This window comes from Ixodes scapularis, unplaced genomic scaffold (genome assembly GCF_016920785.2).
Source record: "Ixodes scapularis isolate PalLabHiFi unplaced genomic scaffold, ASM1692078v2 PGA_scaffold2__306_contigs__length_199485367, whole genome shotgun sequence".
Lineage (NCBI taxonomy): Eukaryota > Metazoa > Arthropoda > Arachnida > Ixodida > Ixodidae > Ixodes > Ixodes scapularis.
The window spans coordinates 154,896,063-154,916,505 of NW_024609857.1; the positions used below are offsets into that span (position 1 = coordinate 154,896,063).

Here is a 20,443-nt window from a genome sequence, read left to right on the forward strand (position 1 = left end):
AACATCCACCAGCTCGCCTGCGCAATCACTACATTATCAGTTTCTAGTTTCTTTCCTTCCCATATAGTTTTAAGCTTAAAACAAAAGCGATGAAAGCGCATTAACTCTTTTTTTTCGACATCTTAACTTCAACGCTATGTCTCAAAGGCAACTTGGTTTTTGAGTTTCGCGCCAATCGGACGTTGCCGACGCAGAATGGCCGCACGCCGCCGCCGAAGCCGCCGCCACTGATCAGACACAACCCCGCGCCGCCGCCGCCACCGCTGCCGACCAAAACGACCGCTGCGCCGTCCCCGGTCGCGCTTCGACGGTTCGACGGCGGCGGCTTTACGACTATAATGTTAGGGTCAGTTTCTATCCGGCATTTCCGGAATCCGGAGCCATCCGGATTTGGGCTGCTACACAAAGCCGCAAAGCCATCTGTGTGGTGGGGATTGTTTGGGACGTTCGGGATTGATTGCGATATGGCTGTGTGTTTGCGTTTTATCGCATCGTCGGCGTTTCTGGCGTCGTGAATCGTCCCGTCCTACGTCCGACAGTTCAATGGAGCGCGATGGTGGAACCGATCTTTGATTACCAGTTCCGCCTGATCCTGATCGGAGACAGCACCGTGGGCAAGAGCACGCTGCTCAAGTCGTTCACCGACGGCAAGTTTCACGACATCTGCGACCCAACTGTCGGCGTCGACTTCTTCGCTCGTCTGATCGAAGTGAAGAAAGATGTCAGGGTCAAGCTACAGCTCTGGGACACCGCGGGACAGGAGAGATTTCGGTAACCGCTTTGCCTCCGCCGTTAATCCGTTGGGAAACAGGCCCGATTTCTGGAATGAGAGCTGTAACATTACTCGATGTGCAGCTGCCCTCCTTACATATTTCTTTCTGGGATTCCTCCACGGGAGAACGCGCCTCCTGCGGCTTGCCGTATCCTGCGTAAATATCCCGTGTCACTATCCATTTACGAGGCTTCCTGCGGTGCAACGTGATCTCCAGTACATGCCTCTGTCCGTGTGATTTATTGGACGCTCCTGGCGGAGTTGTTTCCCCCGGCTTGTTTGAACGCTTAAGATCAATTCCTATTAGCTGCCTATCTCGTGATTGGAAAGCTCTCGTGTACATATTCAAACCGTGCTTACGCTTTAAACGTGTGATTATCAATCAGGCTTACTGTTTTCGGTTCTTGGTTCAGTCTTGTCAAGGCAGATTGCATCACGATGGTATTAAGATTGCAATAATTCCTTGGACGAGCGCCTTGGTGCAGCTGTCCCTTTTGGGTCTTTGAAGGTGTTCAGCTGAATCGCGGAGTCTAGTTGGTGACAGGTTAAGAATGCACTGGAAGCTTCACCACCGGCACAAGCTTTCTGCCTAGGATAACACTTCGGTGTACTAAAGGTATGTGCAGCGAATACACCACAGAGGGCGAAGGGTGCATGCTGGAGGTGGAGCTTTTATTGCATTCTTAACCAGTTTGCTGCTGTAGGTGTTTGCAGCGTGTAGACTTCGATTTCTGCTAAAATGCGACTGGTTAGGAGGCACTGTACAGTCTGGGAAAACCATAAGCTGCTTGGTCGTAGCTGGCTGCTGAACAGAAGCAAGTGCAACACCAGACACGCATAGATTTGTTTTGCAGTTCACCGTGCAGTGTGTTGGCCAATGGGAGTCCGGTCAAAGTTGTATGCCTGAGCTGTGAATATTTGTTGAATGAGACATATTTGTCCAGCATGAGTTAATTAATGATACAGATCTGAAAGCCAATGGAAGACAATTATTTAAAGGAACATGACACACTGCTTGTGCCTCAAAGACCAGACCCTCTCTGCTTGGCTCCAAAATTAAGAAAGTATATACAAAAGGAATCATGTTTGTTCATGGTCCTGAGGACTGAAATAACTTGCCTAACGTGACACTGCCTGTGTGGCAATATAAGTTTTGCTGAAGATGGCACCTCCCCACAGGTTGCACACTTCATTCTGACAACTTGTAGTATTGTCAACTTCACTCGAAAGATACAGTACTGTGGGACAGCAACAGTTTGCTGACACTCTTGACACAAATGCATCGCCCTCAAAAAGGCAGTGGCGCCAGCTTCCAAATCTACCTCTCGCTACTCAAAGTCGTAGAAACAAGTACATGGTGTTGGAAAGATGGATGAATATTTGCGGCTACTCTCGCAGCTGTTTACTCTGCATTTCTCTAATCGGCAAGCATCCACCAGATCAAATTGTGCAATGCAGTGTGGACGGTTGATGCTTTATCGCCGTTTCTGTCCTCAGAAGTGTGCTGTCACAGCAACGCTGCTTTGTTTTCACACGCGCAACTTTACTTTTTGACAAATGACATGCAACGAGACAGGTCCGTCTGCTGGAAGGAAAGGTTCAAATGGCAAAGTTGGGCCTAAATGGAAGTGCAATCATGGGCGTTGCTAGCATAACACTGGCCTGATGCAGCTCGCTCCTGCTACTTTTATACATGTTCTGTTAGGCTTGGGAGGTTTAAAAAAGATACATAGTTACTAACAATAATTCGCTGGAATTCTCCAGTCTTCACAGTGCTACCCTGATACTGTTTTAGTTTGCTGTTTGCATTCTATAATAATACTTAATTTATTGCAGTCCTACGATAAAGTCAGTGTAGATGGAATGTGTTTCCGTGGAATTCTTTGGGCTTTGTGGTAAACATTGCAGCTTTATTTTCTTTTCTTTGGCTTATTTTATTCTTCACTTTGTCCTCTTTTATGCGATGGTGGGCACGTCTTATTTCCTTGTTTTTCCCATACACTGTTTGAATGTGAACGCCAAGCGCCGGTGTCCTGCATTTGCCTTTTAACAGTCAGTAGAGACCTACGTGGTAGAGACAAAGCCAGATAATTTTACTTATACCCACTAATTGGCGGAGTGCTAGAATGTCAAGCTCACAATCGTGGGGTCGTAGGTTCGACTTCCGTTGGGGCACATTTAGACTTTTGTTCTTTCTTCTCGATTTACCACTCTCTGGTAAACATTCTCCTCTGAAGTGGGTTGCGCATTTCGTAACAGTTTCCGTGGCATTCTATCACACTTTAATAGGGGATCCCACCCCTTAAACACGTTCTGCATTAAAATTAAAAATCTAAACTAGCAACTTTCATACCCAGCTCATTTCCGTGGGAGCCGTACACGCTGCCAACTCACCACAGACGCAGCATTATCCTTCCGCATTTTATCGTAGCTAAATCTCGGCACTTCCCCATTTTGTGTTCTTGCTTCGTAACCGTGCCACGAGCTACCGGGTTACATGTGCTGTTACCGTGACGGCACTCTGCCCTCCCGTGCAGGTCCATCACGCGGTCATACTACCGTAACTCGGTGGGAGCCCTGCTGCTGTACGACATCACCAAGAGGAGGACCTTCGAGCACCTAGTGGACTGGCTCTTCGAAGTGAGGCGCTACATCGAGCCCCAGAAGGTGGTGTACCAGGTGGGTGGGACACCCGCCGGCTCGGAAGCTGGCGCAGGTTCCAATGTTTTGACGCGGTCCGCCTCTTTCGGAAGAACGGGTGAATCCCGTCGGAGACTTGGTTTCAAAATCTCTCGGTAGAAAACCCGCGGAAAGAAAAAGCGCCAATGGGAAGGCTGTGGGGAGAAGCTTTCTCGTACCAACTGGGGGTTCAAAAGATGAGCCACAACCAGGGGCGGATTTAGAGGGGGGGTCCGGATGTCCTGACCCCCCTCTTGATTTCTACATGTGTAAAATTTGGGGTGTAAAACGAAGGAGAGGGGGAGGGGGTTCCTAAACTTATGGTGCGCTGACCAACACCTGACCCCCCCCTCAAGAAATTCCTGCATCCGCCCCTGGCCACAACGGGCATAAAAGCGACGTTTCGGGAGATTGTCTTAGGTCACCGTATCTCGGCGGTGCCGACGGGATCTGGAATGTTTGCACTCGCCAGGATTTCAGGAAACGCTGGATTCTTCGTTGAGGAGAACATTGAGTTACGGGACAGTTCCATAAACTGCTTCAGGCTGCTGAAATGGTGATCTAGTACTTTGTGATGTGATTGCTGTGCCGATTGCGCCAAACTGCGCCAAGGGGCTAACCCTGCTACATCCTGCTACATTTTGCCCAAATAGGGGTAATCTGCGCCAAGCCTGCGCCAAAACACCAATTTCGGTCGCCTTTCAAAACCGAAACTGAACGGAGCACCGTAATTGAGCATGCGTGAGCTAGGTGACGCAAGCTGCCGCCCAACACACAGTACCCTGCATCAATCGTCCATCTGGTATTGCTTTAACTCCGTCTCGCTTTTCGTGCTCTCGTCGTCTCGTAAATCTCGTCTCGCGCCTTTTTTAATACTTTTTTAACGATAAATGCGGGTGTGTGCGGACTCTTCGACGCGCCAGGTACAAGCAATGACGTCATCCTGTGAAACGAAACCACGTTATTGCACGGCGGGAGTTACTTTATGAGCTGAAGCATTCGCTCCTGAAAGCAACGGCAGTGGGAAAACCATATTTGGTCCCTGCCCGCCAGTCACTGTGGTTGCGCGACGTCGGGCGTAGCTGCCGAGCTGCCAGACGTCGCTGTAGATAAGGCGCTTTCTAAACTAACGCAAGTACCGCCGCGTGTTCAACATTCCTATGATTGTTTAAATCATACGCTATTACAAAAATCCCTTTTTAACTAAAGACGCTTGTGTTGAAGTATTGATTACCTAGGTTTCTCTCAGTGGGCTTTCTTTTGAGAGGGAATACATGAAAAATCTGCCGTGAAAGAAAGTTGGTGAAGAAAAGTGAGCTAAACCAAAGAAGGCAATGTCTGCACGCTGAACCCGCATAGGGCGCTTATTTCTTTAGAGTTCAGTCGTACAAAGCGCTCCAAGAACTTTTTGATTCTGGCTCGTGATATCTTGCATCGATGCGCTCAGGTTCTTTTTTTCTGTGTGTTTAGATTGTACCTCGCCTGCCAGCCTGGCAAGCACGTGCCACTTGACTGTTTTTGTCTTATGCTGGACAGTTACATTTGGCATAAAATTTTGGGAACCAGTTGGCGACGAAACGGAGTGGCATAGTTTCGTTTTCGATCGAACAGCCGTTGTCTACACTTGTACGACGAAGCACGTGCAACTGCAAGTCTGCCAAAGTTGCTCTCACGTGCATGCGAACAGGATTGCACGACAGAGGCACCAGGTGGGGCGCTTGCAGTCCATTGTTTTACGTTTGCTTTCTTCTGACGAAAATCTGGCACGTCAGGAACCAGTAAGACGATGGCAAGCGGGTGTTCGGAATTGCTCGGCAACGCCTATCAGCACTGTACACTTCTGGGATGTCTCAGCAGTAAAAACACAACCAGCGAGTTCCGTCATAACACAAAACAAAGTGCCCTTCGTTCGTTCAGCACTTGAAACAAATATTTTTATTTTTCTAAAAATTTCTGCTCCAAAAGTCCCTTTTGCTGTTCCGAAATACTGTTTTGGCTGCTCTAAAAGTCAGCTTTGCTGCTCCAAAACACTGTTTTGGGTGCTCCAGAGGCCACATTTGCTGCTCCAAAACACTGTTTTGGCTGCTCCAAAAGGTGCTTCAAAATGGCTTAGGCCAATCACATCACTGAGTGCCCACTCACGGCGGTTACTGCCGGCATGGGTATCCTCGTAGGCCTCTCGTATCGCTCACTGTGCCTTTTGGCCAAAGGAGACGTAATGTGGCACCATTTAGGATCTTTTGCACCTCTTCAGACGTGATATGTTTGCCGAGCTTTGCAACCTCGGTCTGCCTCAGCCCGTCGCCGTTTTCGCACCAGTCCTTCCTAAATTGAAGTGATGTTTAATTATGCATCAATTGAGGATTTCCTGGTAAGTTTAGCTCTCCAGCCACGATGGGCAAAAACACAAACTCATGGTCAATGGCCCTATTAATGCTATTGCATTAAAAACAGTGTAATGGTTAAGCAGTGATCCACTGATGCATGGTCTAGTGTCATAAATCTGACTTGTGAAACCGCCACGCATGAAGCAGCATGTTTTCTGGCTTGCCTGCCTGCATCCCAGTGCAGACGCAGATGAATCTAAATTACAGATGTGCATGATTCTGCGATCTGGAAGCTAATATGGTGTGATCCACTTATAACGATAATGCCGAAACCTGAAAATGCAATCGTTATAACCGGTTATCGTTGTATCTGAACTTGATACTCCATACAAAAATGCATGGTCCTCAAGAAACTGGTTGTTTTAAGCGGTGCATTATTATATCTGGTAATGTTATGGGTAAATTGCACCGTTGTTGATTATTTGTGCACATGGCTCTGCTGAATCGTTAGTTGAGCAAGCTTTTTCTTGCCAACAAAATTTCATGCAAAAAATTATAGAAGAGGGAAAACAAGGATTGGCAATCACAAAAAAAAGGTGAGTGCCTTCCAGTTGCGTGGCGTCGGCAAGACAATGTTTTCCCCCATATCCTTCAAATATTTCGCCAGTTTGTTGTGCCACTTGAATGAGCGGTCAAGCGGCTGGGTGAGGTCAGCTGCCCTTATTGCTTGAGCAAACTACTGACATCGGCGCCGTTTCACCATCAAGTATTTGTCTCTTTTTTGCTTTGATGTATATTTATGCTCGTGTTTTATGAGAACAGTCACGATTCCTCGGGTTATAAATGCCTGAATTGCATCCTAAACCCCAGATGCACCAACACAAGCTTATTCAGTTTTGTCCCGCAGATCTTCTGGCATGCTAGATTTCAGCACCAACAGTAGTAAAAGGCATTTCAAACTATATTCACAATAATAATAATAATACTTCTATTTATTGTGTCCAGTAACAGCCGAAGCCGCACTTGTTTGTAGTAAAACAAGAATACAAATAAATAAAGAATAAGAAAGGTAAGAAATGCAAACAACAAAATAGAACAAAATACTCAGCAGTCACTACATGTATACATCAACCACATTCATGGCACCAGCACATTTTAAATCGGCGAAAATCTGGACTGGAGATGTCTATATCGGCTTAGTCTAGATGGTTTAAATAGTTATGAATGCGCCCTGATGGTGGCAGTAAGTTGTGAGGTCAACGTAGAAAGTGACGTGATTTCAAACATTTCTTTCAGGTATATGATAGTGCACAGATGCGATTAATGAGCTAATGTCGAAAAAAGAGTGTATACATCAGGGATTGCACTTCTGCACCAATTGTGCCGCTATGTGCCCAATTACTTTTCGCGCGCCACACTGATACAAAAGTATAAATAAGAATGAAATTGTGCCAAGGTGCACCCAAACTGAAATTATAAACGAGCCCCATCGAAATTAGTCGTCTCACAGTTTCTGTTGGCAACATTGACACCGGAACTTCTGGCCCAAATTGGACACCAGTGAATTTGAATCCGAAAATCTGTATCTAAAGGTTGCTGCTGTCAACGTTAGCCACCGTTGCTGCATGCTCACCGTGCTTTTTTGAGTCCTGTAGTCACTTCACCTGAAGATCTGAATAGTGGAACAAACGTGTGCCACACACCCATGCAGAAACCTTGGGAACAAAGGCAAGCGAGCAGTGAGGTGTAGGGCGGAGTAAGATATGAGCTGCCAGATCGTGATTGCACCGATTGCGCTTTGAAGCGATTTGGCAGTGATGTCAGGAAGTGACTTTGACAGCAGACTTGCTGCAAGCTGTTAAGCCTCATAAAGTTTACACAGAAAGGCTAGTGGTCGAAAAGCAAGACAATGAGAGGCAGAAGGGGAAGAGCAGTAATGCGAGGGAAGCAAGTACAAAGAGAGCTCGTCTTCAGGAAGAAGAGCGACAACTTGAGCAGCGCATCATCTTTTCGCGGACTATGCTTGAGCATGCGGAGTCATTGATTGAGTCGGGTCTCAGTAAAAAAGGAGATGGAGGAGATTGAGCCTGGACAAGTGCTGTTAGCGGAGGTTAATGCGAAATTGGCTCAGAATTTGAAAAAAGTGAAGTGTATCCGTGAGCAATTGATGAAGTCCCAGTAGATTTTTATGTGCATGGACATTTATTATCTTATTCTAGCCACTGAAAAATGAAAGACCATTTTTGTACCTGCATTTTTATTTTTCGGTACACCTTGCTAGTCAATGCTCAGCAATGAAAGCTATTTGTGTCTGTTAAATGTACCTCTTTCCATGTCGGTTTTATCACGTGTCACACTGTCATGTGTAGTTCTGTTTCAGTTGTTTTGTGTAGTTTCCACGTAATTTTGTGAAAAACATTTGCAACTAGAAAGTTTTTGAGCTACCGTTCAATTCATATGGAGTTATCTGCATGCCATATTTTCTTTAGTTTTGAAAACTAGGTGACATTTAGCCTCTATATTGACATTCTTAAAACTCGTATGCTGCTCCCAACTTCCTCCAAGACTTCATCTTCTCTGCTTGCAGCCTGCTCCAAACTGCAGATTTTTCTGCTCCCAAGATTGCTCCAAAGCTGCTTTGGCCAGTTCCATCCTTTATATATTTAAACACAAATACTAGGTTGCACGAACACCCTCTTGTTGCAAGTTCAGATATCTGTAATGACTTCAGTACTTCAAGGTATACGTGCGAGTCATGTGAACATCTAAAATAATAAATTCTAGCAAACCTTTTCTGTATACATTTTAGATTTTATGAAGGAGTCATACTAAGACTGTTACGGATCACTGAACAAAAATCATGTTTTGGGGGAACTATGCTCCGGTAAAGCACTAATTAAAGATACACACTTGAAGAACTTTTGCTAAATCGTGAAATTACACTGAGAAGTCTAAAACAAGAGCTCATAACATGCGACACATTCAAGTTGAAAATAAGTTTGGAGTCAAGCAAAACTCCAAGGTCTTTTACACACAGTACATGGTCAATGGCCAATCTTTCTAAGTTGCACACAAGAGGTAGGATTAGTCTTGCATGTAGAAGATATTGTCACGGGTGGTGACCAAACAAAAAACAGGAAATAAACAGAAAGAAATAAACGTTTAATGTGGCGAACTTGTGCCAAAAAAATAAAGAAGGAAACAGAAGAAAGCAGAGCGTCGCGGGCGTCGAAGTCGGCGTGTCAGCAGAATCGAGCGCTAGGGCGAGACTGACTCGACAAGGTCGCGGGCGGCCTCTTATCTAGAGTGCGCCGCTATCTCGAAGATTCGGCGAAAGCGGTTCGAGCGTCGCGTGATCGGGGCGAGAATGAACACGCACTTTCTAGAAAACAAAAGCAGGGATAAATGATAGAAGTTACGTGCGGTACATGAATAAACGGGAACTTTCTGGAGGACCGTGACCGAGCGTTGCTTTCTCAGCCTTGCGCGCGGCATTACTCCCCCCTTTAAAAGTGCATCGCCCCGATGCAGTGTAAAACAAATCAAAATAAAAAAAGAACGATAAACTAAAGAGTCTTTTGGAGCACAAAAGGTCCACAGTCCTATCGAGCGTAGTACGGCTTCAGGCGCACGACGTGGACGACCTCAGGTCGTGGTGGGCGGCGTGACGATGTTCGTGTTCCGTCGGGCATCACCTCGTAGTTCAGCTCGCCGAGGCGACGAAGTACCTTGTATGGTCCAAAGTACCGTTTCAGCAGTTTCTCACTGAGGCCGCGGCGACGGATGGGCGTCCATACCCACACCCTATCTCCGGGCTGGAAGTGGACGTCCCTGCGACGAAGGTTGTAGCGGCCGGCGTCGACGCGTTGCTGGTCTTGAATCAGGAGTCGGGCGAGCTGGCGAACTTCTTCGGCGCGTTGAGCAACCGCCTGGGCGTCGTCGCTCTCGTTGTCAGATGGCTCATGGGGCAGCATGGCGTCCAGCATGGTCGTTACCTTCCGACCATGTACCAGCTGGAAAGGGGTGAATCCAGTGGTCTCTTGAACCGCCGTATTGTAGGCGAACGTGACGTAGGGCAGCACCTCGTCCCACGTCTTGTGCTCTACGTCGACGTACATAGAGATCATATCGGCGATTGTCTTGTTGAGTCGCTCGGTCAGTCCGTTGGTCTGCGGGTGGTATGCAGTGGTTCGACGATGGCCGGTGCCACTGAGACGAAGGATCTCTTGCGTCAGCTGGGCCATGAACGAAGATCCGCGATCTGTAATCAGAACCTCGGGAGCGCCGTGCCGGAGGACGATGGACTCGATGAAAAACTTGGCGACTTCCACAGCAGTCCCTGAAGGAAGAGCTTTCGTTTCGGCGTACCGCGTGAGATAATCTGTGGCGACGATGATCCAGCGGTTCCCCGACGTCGAAGGCGGAAAAGGACCAAGTAGATCCATTCCGATCTGCTGGAAGGGTGTAGTTGGAGGAGAAATGGGCTGCAGAAGTCCGGTCGGCCTCGTCGGCGGTTTCTTGCGTCGCTGGCACTCGTGGCATGATCGTGTGTATAGGTGGACGGTCTTGGGGAGCTTCGGCCAGTAATACTTTTCACGAATACGGGCCAGTGTCCGGCTGTAACCAAGGTGTCCGGATGTCGGGTCGTCGTGGCAGGCTTGGAAGATCTCCTCTCGAAGGTCACTCGGAATTACCAGCAACCAAGGTGTGTTGTTGTTGCCGAAGTTCTCTTTGTAGAGTACACCTTGTCGGATGGCGAAGGTCGGCAGTACTCGTGAGAAGACACGTGGCACGGTACTCCTGCCCCCTTCCAGGTGCTCGATTAATGCGCGCAGCTCAGGATCGTCCCGTTGACGTCGTGCCATATCGTCGGTGTTCACTGCTCCTAGAAAGCACTCGTCGTCATTGTCGTCGCTGCAGCCGGAAGGGGTTTCGACGGGGGCTCTGGACAGGCAGTCGGCGTCGCTGTGCTTGCGGCCTGACTTATAGACCACTGTCATGTTGAACTCTTGTAGTCGAAGACTCCATCGAGCGAGGCGTCCTGACGGGTCCTTCAACTTCGCAAGCCAGCAGAGCGAGTGGTGGTCCGTGACTACACGGAACGGGCTGCCGTACAAGTACGGACGAAACTTCGTTATTGCCCAGACGACCGCAAGGCATTCTTTCTCAGTTGTGGAGTAATTTTTCTCCGCCTTGGACAATGTCCGACTTGCGTAGGCGATGACTCGCTCGATGCCTTCTTGCACTTGGACTAGTACTGCGCCCAGTCCCGCGTTACTTGCGTCCGTGTGAATTTCTGTTTCCGCATCCTGGTCGAAATGTCCAAGCACAGGAGGAGTCTGGAGTCGTCGTTTCAGTTCGTCGAATGCCTGCTGTTGCTCCTCGGCCCATTCGAACTTCTTGGCGTCCTTCGTGAGATTCGTAAGTGGTGCGGAAATCCTTGCGAAATCCCGAACGAAGCGTCGATAATAGGCACAAAGTCCAAGGAATCTTCGCACGGCCTTCTTATCTGTCGGCGCTGGAAATGCCGCGACGGCGCGAGTCTTCTCGGGGTCTGGGCGGACGCCTTCGTTACTAACCACGTGGCCAAGGAACTTCAGTTCGTCATAGGCGAACCGGCACTTTGACGGCTTGAGTGTGAGTCCGGCGGTCTGAATGGCTTGAAGAACAGCTCGGAGTCGTCTCAAGTGCTCGTCGAAGTCAGCTGAAAATACTACGACGTCGTCAAGGTAGACGAGACAACTCTGCCACTTCAGCCCTGCCAGTACGGTGTCCATGACACGCTGGAAAGTTGCTGGCGCTGTGCATAGTCCGAAGGGCATCACCTTGAACTCGTACAGTCCATCCGGCGTGACGAAGGCTGTCTTCTCTCGGTCCCGTTCGTCGACCTCGATTTGCCAGTAGCCGCTCTTCAGGTCCATCGATGAAAAGTATCGAGAGTGGCGCAGCCGGTCTAGAGTGTCGTCGATGCGGGGGAGTGGGTAGACGTCTTTCTTCGTAACCGTGTTGAGCTGCCGGTAGTCCACGCAGAACCGAAGAGTTCCGTCCTTCTTCTTAACCAGCACGACTGGAGAGGCCCATGGACTGCTTAAAGGTTGGATTATGTCGTCATTCAGCATCTCTTGAACTTGCTGATGGATCACCTCCCTTTCTTTAGCGGAGACTCTGTACGGCGATCGATGCACAGGGCGCGCGTCGTCCTCAGTAACGATGCGGTGCTTGGCAACCGCGGTCTGGCGCACCTTCGACGACGTCGCAAAGCAGTCGCGGTATTCGGCGAGGAGCTTAACCAGCTGACGCCGTTCAGGGTCCGGAAGCTTAGGGTCAATGTCGAGCTGCGCTGGCGACGTACTGTCTTGCTGGGGCGGCGAGGATTCGTCAGTGATCGCAGTGATTTCGGCGGGGTTTCGGAGTTTCTCGACGTGGCCCACGGCTGCACCTTTCGTGAGGTGTTGCGTTTCGTTTCGGAAGTTCGTCACGAGGGCCACAGTCCGCCCATCCTGAAGTTCAGCTACTCCCCTTGCGACGCCTATGCCTCTTCCCAGGAGCAATTGGAGGCTTCCCTCGAGAAGAACTTCGCCACAGGAAGCTTCATCGATCCCGACAAGTACGAAAACACTCGACCGCGGTGGTAGGTTTACGTGGTTTGCGAGGACTCGGACCGTGGGTGACGTCGCTTCGGGTTCCTCCGCTGGTGGAGCAGGTTTTCGTAGCGTCAGCCGGTTTGTTCCGAGGTCGATGACGGCGCCATACTCGCAGAGAAAGTCCATTCCGAGGATAACGTCCCTCGAACAGTCTTGCAGAACGACGAACTTGACAGGGCACGTTTCACCGTGGATCTCGACGCGAGCAGTGCATCTCCCGACTGGTGTGATGAGATGTCCTCCGGCGGTTCGTATTTGGGGTCCTTCCCACGGCGTCATGACTTTTCGAAGGCGGCGGGAGAGCCTCCCACTCAAGACTGAGTAGTCTGCTCCGGTGTCCACGAGTGCCGATGCGTCGTGACCGTCGATGACGACGTTTAGGTTGTTGGACACCGTTGCAGGGGCGTCGTAGCGATGCGTGGCGTCGGGAGAGTGGGAGCGCTCCGGCGTTCTTGGAGGCTCTTTACGTCGGTCGTCTTCGGCAACTCCACCTCCAGGGGTTGCCGCGCCTAGTTTCCCCGGCGAGGAGCGAGGGGCGACAGGCTTTCACGTCGGGGTCGGTGCATCGGCGAAGCTGGACGTCGTGGCGATGGCGACCGGAACTCTCGGCGGGACGCAGGCTCGGGGGACTGGGGTCGTCGCAGGTACTCGTCGATCTCCCGAGGGCGTTCTCCACACCGGGGGCGCGGGTCGTTTGGGTGGAATCCGCGCAGCCCGAGTCGTCGGTATGGGCATCGGCGGTACACATGGTCGGCTTCCCCGCAGTGGTAGCAGAGCGGGCGTCGGTCGGCCGTTCGCCACACGTCGGTCTTCCTCGAGGAGGGTTGCTCCGGGCGAACGTCGTGGACTTGTCCTTCCTGGCGTCGAGGATACTGTGGCATCGGAGGGTCTCGTCGGGGTGGCGCCGTGGTCTGGCGGTTAGCTTGCGGCGATCTTCGGGCCATGGCGGCGTAGCTCAAAGTAGGCTCCTCTGGCGTCGTCGTTTTGATCGGAATCTCAGGTTGGAAGGCTCGGTGGACTTCCTCTCGGACGACCTCGGCGAGCGACAGGGAGGACGAGCGATCCGTAGTGGGGAGCATCTTGCGGATTTCTTCCCGGACGACTTCACGGATGATGTCACGGATGCCTGGGAGGTCGGTACCAAGGTCGTATCCGGATGTCGCCAGAGTAGTCACGCCAGGGTGCCGCTCGTAGTGTCTGGCGCGTGCTAGTAGCGCACGCTCCATATTCGTCGCCTCCGTGACGAACCCGTCGACAGTTGTCGGAGGATTGCGAATGAGACCTCCGAATATCTCGCTTTTGACACCCCTCATCAGGTGTCGCAGCTTCTTCTCCTCTGTAGCCTGAGGATCGGCGCGGGCGCTCAGGCGAAGAACATCCTCAACGAAGCTGGTGATGCTTTCATTCAGACCTTGGGTCCTTGTTCGAAGGATGTCTTCGGCCCTCTCGCGTCGGTGTTGGCTGGTAAACGTCTTCACTAGCTCTTGCTTGCACACCTCCCACGAGGTTAAAGAAGCCTCGTGGTTCTCCAGCCAGTACCTTGCAGTATCTTCCAGCGAGAAGTAAAGGTTCTGCAAGCAGTGCTCAGCTGACCACCCGTTATGTCGGGCCACACGTTCATAATGTTGCAGCCAGTCCTCGATGTCCTCGTGGGTGTCTCCGTGGAAAGGCGTCGGAGTTTTGGGTGCGACGGGCAGGTATACGACGCTGGCGGTGGACGGGTTCTGCGACGACTGGCTGTCCATCGTTGGCCTCGTTGGCTGCTTAGTCTTGGGCAGTAGAGGTCCGAATTCCGGGTGTAGACCTTGGGTGCGACGACTGAACCGGATCTCGGAAGTGCTTTCGTCGGTTCTTCGTGGGCTAGGCGTCGGACTTGCACTGTGGGCCCTCGGAGGGGTACGCGGCAGGGGCATGCGGTACCCCGCACCTCCACCAAATGTCACGGGTGGTGACCAAACAAAAAACAGGAAATAAACAGAAAGAAATAAACGTTTAATGTGGCGAACTTGTGCCAAAAAAATAAAGAAGGAAACAGAAGAAAGCAGAGCGTCGCGGGCGTCGAAGTCGGCGTGTCAGCAGAATCGAGCGCTAGGGCGAGACTGACTCGACAAGGTCGCGGGCGGCCTCTTATCTAGAGTGCGCCGCTATCTCGAAGATTCGGCGAAAGCGGTTCGAGCGTCGCGTGATCGGGGCGAGAATGAACACGCACTTTCTAGAAAACAAAAGCAGGGATAAATGATAGAAGTTACGTGCGGTACATGAATAAACGGGAACTTTCTGGAGGACCGTGACCGAGCGTTGCTTTCTCAGCCTTGCGCGCGGCAATATAACATTGGTTTTCTCAAAGTTGAGTGCAAGACTATTATCCAGACAGCACTGACATATAGCGTTAATATCCTCTTGAAATAGAATACAGTCACTTAATGTCAATATGTTTTTGTAGCTTCCGAGATTGTCTGCAAACTGCAAGAGACGTGAATGATGAATGACGTGTTGGATGTCCTTGACAAATGCACTATGATAGTGATGCAGCACAAGCTTATGCTGGATTGCACGGCTAATTTTAGACATTTGTGAAGTGGCTCCAGCATTGCTCTGGCAACATTTGCCCGTCTGGTTAAAGACGGGAGCAGAACGAGGCAAATCTTGGGCACCAACCTCGGCGGTGTCAAGAGAAAGAGAGCAACGGAAGAGCGGAGAAAAAGACAGACGGGAGGTCAGGCGTGTTCGTTTTGCCGCGGCAAGTTGAAGTTCCTCGAGCACTTGTCAACTTTATTTAGTTTCATACGATGCACGGTTCCGGTGTTTTCCTGCTAAGCATGCTGGAAAAGAACAAGGTATAGACCTTTCATGTGGTGCTTTGCTGCTTCTTTGTGTACATTAAAGGGACAATGAAGACAATCTTATTTAATTTTTTTCAATGGTGTTTTTATGCTTTTTGGGAACATAGCATGCTGCCCAATTTTTTGTAGACATTTGTGACGCGCATTTCTGTGCCTACGAAAGAAGTAAAGAAACCGAAACTGAACAATCTCCATTCTTGTTTCTGGGCCTCCCAAAACGGAGGTGACGTAGGGAGTGACGTCAAGTGTGAATTGTCGGTATCGCTAGTATTTAGAAGATTGAGACTATGGTTACCACGGTGGGTTATAGCAGCGCGGTGGCGCGGTCGTTTCGTCAAATCTGTCAACATGGACGGCAATGCTACTCTCGCGAGCGAGTTCAAGCTTCCGTTCAGTGACCCAACACAAACGGAACGGGAGTATGTGTGCGGCGGCCTCCCCCATCACCCGAGGGAGACCGCCCAGCCGGTAACGAGCGGCCCGCATGTCGAAGTGCCCATAGCTGCTCGTTGGCCGTATCGCGTCCAGCGTAGCAAGGGAAAAAACAATTATGTTGCTTTATTTACGGTTTGGTAATCATTTCCAGTCCGATTTGTACTTTTCATGGCTACTCAAGCAGAAATTAGAACAGTATTTCTAAAAATCGCGAGAAACAAGAAACGTGACCGAGGGCACGTTTCTCGTTTCGACCAATCGCGTGCATCTTGGCCCCGCATCGTTCACGTGAGCTCCGCTACTCCTGGCTTCTCCCGCAACTCTCGGGGCGTCGCCCCAGTCAATCCCGGTACGATTATTACCGCGACTGTTTAATTGATTTGCACGGCACACAAGCACCGGTTTTGGCTGAAATTTGAGCAACGTGGCCCGAGACGTGCCTGGAACCCAGTTCAATCTCCAAAAAGATGTCCGAAATTGCCTTCATTGGCCCTTTAAGGCGTTACAAGTGATATGGGCCCACCGGGACCGTCAACCGGGACCGCCAATGTTCGCGTCTATGCCCAGCCGTTTCTAAGCGGCCTGAATGCATGGGACCTTTCCCTCTAGATTACTATACTAACTCTATGCTCTACGTGCTCAATTTCGCAGAATTCGTGGAGTCAGCTTGTCACGTTCGTATTAACTCCGACTCGGGCAGTTGAAATTCCCCACAACGATGACAGAGTGACAACTGATTGCAATCTGAAACTTTTCCCCGTCCGTTATCAGCCGGTCTGCGGTCTTGGAGGTCAATGACCTACTTTGGGAGACCTTTTGCCCGGTCGGTACGAGTGGTTTTTGCAGGCGGGTTCGTTGCAGACAGGCGTCCTTTCTCATTCTCTTTCCATTGTTATGGGAGGTTCTCACTGCTGCTGTTTGTGCTCCTTCCATGTGCTTGATCAAGCACGGTTTATTTATAGCTGTATTTGGTAGTCTCTTCTTGACTGGTAGGAGAATAATATATGATTTATGCTGCATTGTTCCTATAGCTGTTCTCTCTACACTTTCCAGATGTTCTGTTCATAGTGTATGCGAGCTGATTGCGGCACAGGGGGGGGATGGTCTGTTGTGTTTGAGCAGAGAAGTATGTTCAGGAAAGAATAACTATTGGTATGTGGTCAAAGGAGCACATACACGCGGTTATAGGCATCATTCCATTGATGAGCAGCTTGTGCCAACTGGATGATAGGGAAGGCAGCAAAAGGCATGCGATCATGGAGGCTGCTGCTGACACGAGTAGCCACCGCCCCTAGTTTTGCCTGCAAAGAGGTTGCAGCCTGTAATTGTTCTTAAGCAAGACAGAGGTATTGTTTGCATTGATTGATAAAATAGCCACTGGTGATCTTTTTGAAGCAAAGCGAGAGCACTGTCAAACGCAGGTTTGCCTTGTCTGCAGTATCTCTTTCCATACCTTGCGGTTTTGTGACACTTGGCCCGTCTGTTGAAACTTCATTGCTCATTTTGGGACAACTTTTGGCTCCGTTTATCACCATTTATCTTTTCAGCAGGGGTAGGTTTTGTGTTTTGCTCCCAGCTAAGGTGAGCCTAACAAATATTTGGTTGTTGTGTGGTGCCATTTATGAACATGCTGCAGAAACAGTTTTTCTTCTGTGTAGACTTGCTGAGGTGACTACCTCAGTCTGGGTTTCGAAGTGGTGAACCTGCTGAGATTTTAACTTCTCGTGTTGCTAATGATCTGACACGACAAGGGAAGAATGTGTGTCGGGTTATTCAGACATTGCTTCCTGCTTAAAATGAACTACTCAATGACAATGGGCTCGACTGCAGCATTCCTATTATTCAGATTTGGTCATTGGGTTGTGTAGTTCAGAATTTTTTTACCACAAAGGGACATCTGGCACACTCAAATATTTTTATAATACTTTGTCGCACACAATCTTGTTGACCTAATTGTTGAACAAACAAACCTGTACACAGTCCGACTAGTTCTCGCTTCCTGTATACCACTGTCTGACCAGCCTCATATGAAAGGATGAAAGAACACCAAAGTACCGTATTTACTCGCATAATGAATGCATTTTATTTTCCCGAAAAATTAACACATATTTGAGGGGCGCATTCATTACATGGGGTATAATTTTTGCATTTACACACTTTTTACAAATGTCAATTTAGGTGCCAGTATGACATGGCAGGGTACTGTGGCACATCTCCACTGATGAAGGCGCACCCACGGCTGGTCGTGGACATGCCACAGTAACCATACTCTATAAATTGCAAACCTTTTTAGGGCGCTTTTGGCGTGCCTTTTGCCGAAGAAAAAGTGCCCTACGAAGCTCACTCATCACGGAGAGCGATGCGACCCTTCTTAGGCCTAACCACTTTCACGATATCACTCTCCGAAAGCAGATCACAGACTACAGCGTGTTTGTTGACATCAGTGCATCCGATGGACGAAGCACGTCCGGGGCTGGGCGATTCCTCGACCCCTGCTTCGCTAGGCATGTGCGCTGCTCGGTTTCACTGTTGATCACTTCCGCAGCCGCGCAATTGCAGCCATTACGAGAGCGTCTTGGCTTGGCTTGACTAGGCCTGGCCACTTGGCAGCAAAAGACAATTGGCTTGGTAGGCTTGGTGGCTAGCCGGCTAGCTAGGTTGGACGCACTTCAAGACTCGTGGAGCTGAAAATTAAAACTGCATTCATTACGCAAGAAAGAAAAAAAAGTACAAATATTGATGCCCGTCGTCAGGGGTGCATTTATTATGAGAGTAAATACAGTATAAAGTGTATGCTTGTTTCTGGCAGTTACATTGCTGGCATTGCTAATGCCAGATATGAAGAAGGACATCCTTTCTGAGGACTGGTCTTTAGTTCCTTCTTTGCGTACTCCAGCTGTTTTGAAGCTGACAAACTGCAATTGGTAGCTGCTTATTTTGGGTTTTTTTTTTATTATTTACCCCAAGTAATGAGGAATCGCTATGTGGCAGGTTACACTAAACTTTGCCTGGTACAGTCATGTCTTGTTATTATGGACCCCGTTAATATGGACACCCCACTATATGGACGCCATTTTCGGGGACAAACTGGAAAAATACATGCATTTTTTTTCGTTAATATGGACAACTCGTATTATGGACACTTTCTGGGGGGAACGGAGGCATCCATATTAACGAGACATCACTGTAATTTACATTCTTCTCGCCGACTTTCAAGAATCCCTTATATTGTCCAGGATTCCGAACATGGGCAAAGGTTTGTTTTTGGCTCTTACAATAGAACATTGTTATTATTATTAAAAAGAAAAGTGAAAAAAAAAAAAAAAAAAAAAAAGTATGATCAGGGAAAGCGCAGGATTCGAACTTGACATTTCTAGGCAGTAGGAAAAAAACAAAAGTCGCGAGTGCAGTTGAACGACATTTAATACTGGTCCCTCACTTCCCGAAAATGTCCGTCAGCTTCTACTGGCACATACCTTGACATTTTGCCAGGCAGAGTTCTTTCTGCAGCGTCTGCAGGCCCCCCTCAGCTGCAGGGTTGTGTTTCGTGTCAAAGTAACTCCGCTGCACATCCATTACAGCAATAGCTTGAGCGAAAGTGGCTGCTGGAGGCGTTTTTGACTCATCCTCGTCGTTCTCGTGCTCATACTCGTCTCCCAAAACTTGGCCTTCTTTTAACTCCACCACGATGTCAGCAATGGTTTGGAGGTCACACATTGGGACTTTATTGTCCTCAGCAACGAAATCGTTGAACGCCAGCTTCACAGCGGCGAACCGGAGCTCCTCGTCTATGTCAACGTCTTCGGTCATGCAAGGGTCGGTGTTTATGCTCACACAGGACTCGGACCCCTCCACTTCGTGCAAACGCTGAAACCCGCACTTCCTGAAACAGTTGTTTACTGTTTCGCAGGTCATGCTCTCCCACGATGTGTAGGTAGTGCATAACATCCGGCTATGCAAGCTTGCTGGGGTATTTTTCTCGGGACACTCGAGCCGAGAAGCGTCGCACAATGTACTTTTTGTCGATGTGCGTCACATTCTTGATGATGCCGGCATCCAGAGGCTGCGGGTGACTCGTCATATTTGCCGGCAGGAAGACGACTCAGAGGTTATGCAAAAATAATGTGTCCTTTGGACGAGCCGGACAGTTATCCAAAAAGAGAAGTCCCTCGCGGTCTTTGCTCCCCCTTCATCGTCGAGGTACCGCAAAAACATTTCGGAGAGGCAGCAGGTTGTCCAAGCCTTTGTGTTTTGCTTGTACACGCAAGGAACTCGAGCAAGGTTTTTTGGGCCTGTTGAATTCTTCTATTTCCCTATCATCCACGGCTTGATCATGTTCATGTTATCTTCATTGCAGCAGAGAATCACTATTACTCATTCCTCGCTGACCTTCCCGCCGTGGCATGACTTCCTCTTCAAACTCAGAGACTTCATACATTTTACCTTAAAGCAAAGTTCATTTCGTTGACATTGTAGACGTCGCGTGGGGCGTACCTGTTAAAAATGCCCAGAAGCAACACCACCCAGTTCTCAATGTCCGCCGGGTTCATACTGTCTGCTTCACCATTCACTTGGCGGTAGAAGATGCCATGGCAAACCCGAAACCGGCCCATCCAGTCGTTCGACGCTGTGAAATCCTCGATGCCCATGACGTCCGCAGTCTTTATGGCCTTTTCCCGCAGAATGCTGCTTTTGAAGTTCACTCCAGACACCCGTGCTTGCTTAAATCACTTAAGCAGCACG

At 49.3% G+C, this 20,443-nt stretch overlaps 1 protein-coding gene across 2 annotated transcripts in view; it reads left to right on the forward strand.

The window, feature by feature from the left end:
* The first annotated feature begins 379 nt into the window (after positions 1 to 379).
* LOC8035737 (ras-related protein Rab-39B) overlaps positions 380 to 20,443 on the forward strand; it is a 52,792-nt gene continuing 32,728 nt past the window's right edge. Inside the window, exons 1-2 of one of the 2 annotated variants that reach the window (XM_002400201.4) lie at positions 380 to 771; positions 3,310 to 3,451. In XM_002400201.4, the coding sequence (XP_002400245.2) occupies positions 554 to 771; positions 3,310 to 3,451 (360 nt within the window). In that variant the 5' untranslated portion in view covers positions 380 to 553. The remainder of the gene's footprint in view (positions 772 to 3,309; positions 3,452 to 20,443) is intronic. The other variant, XM_040211510.3, reaches the window with a different exon arrangement.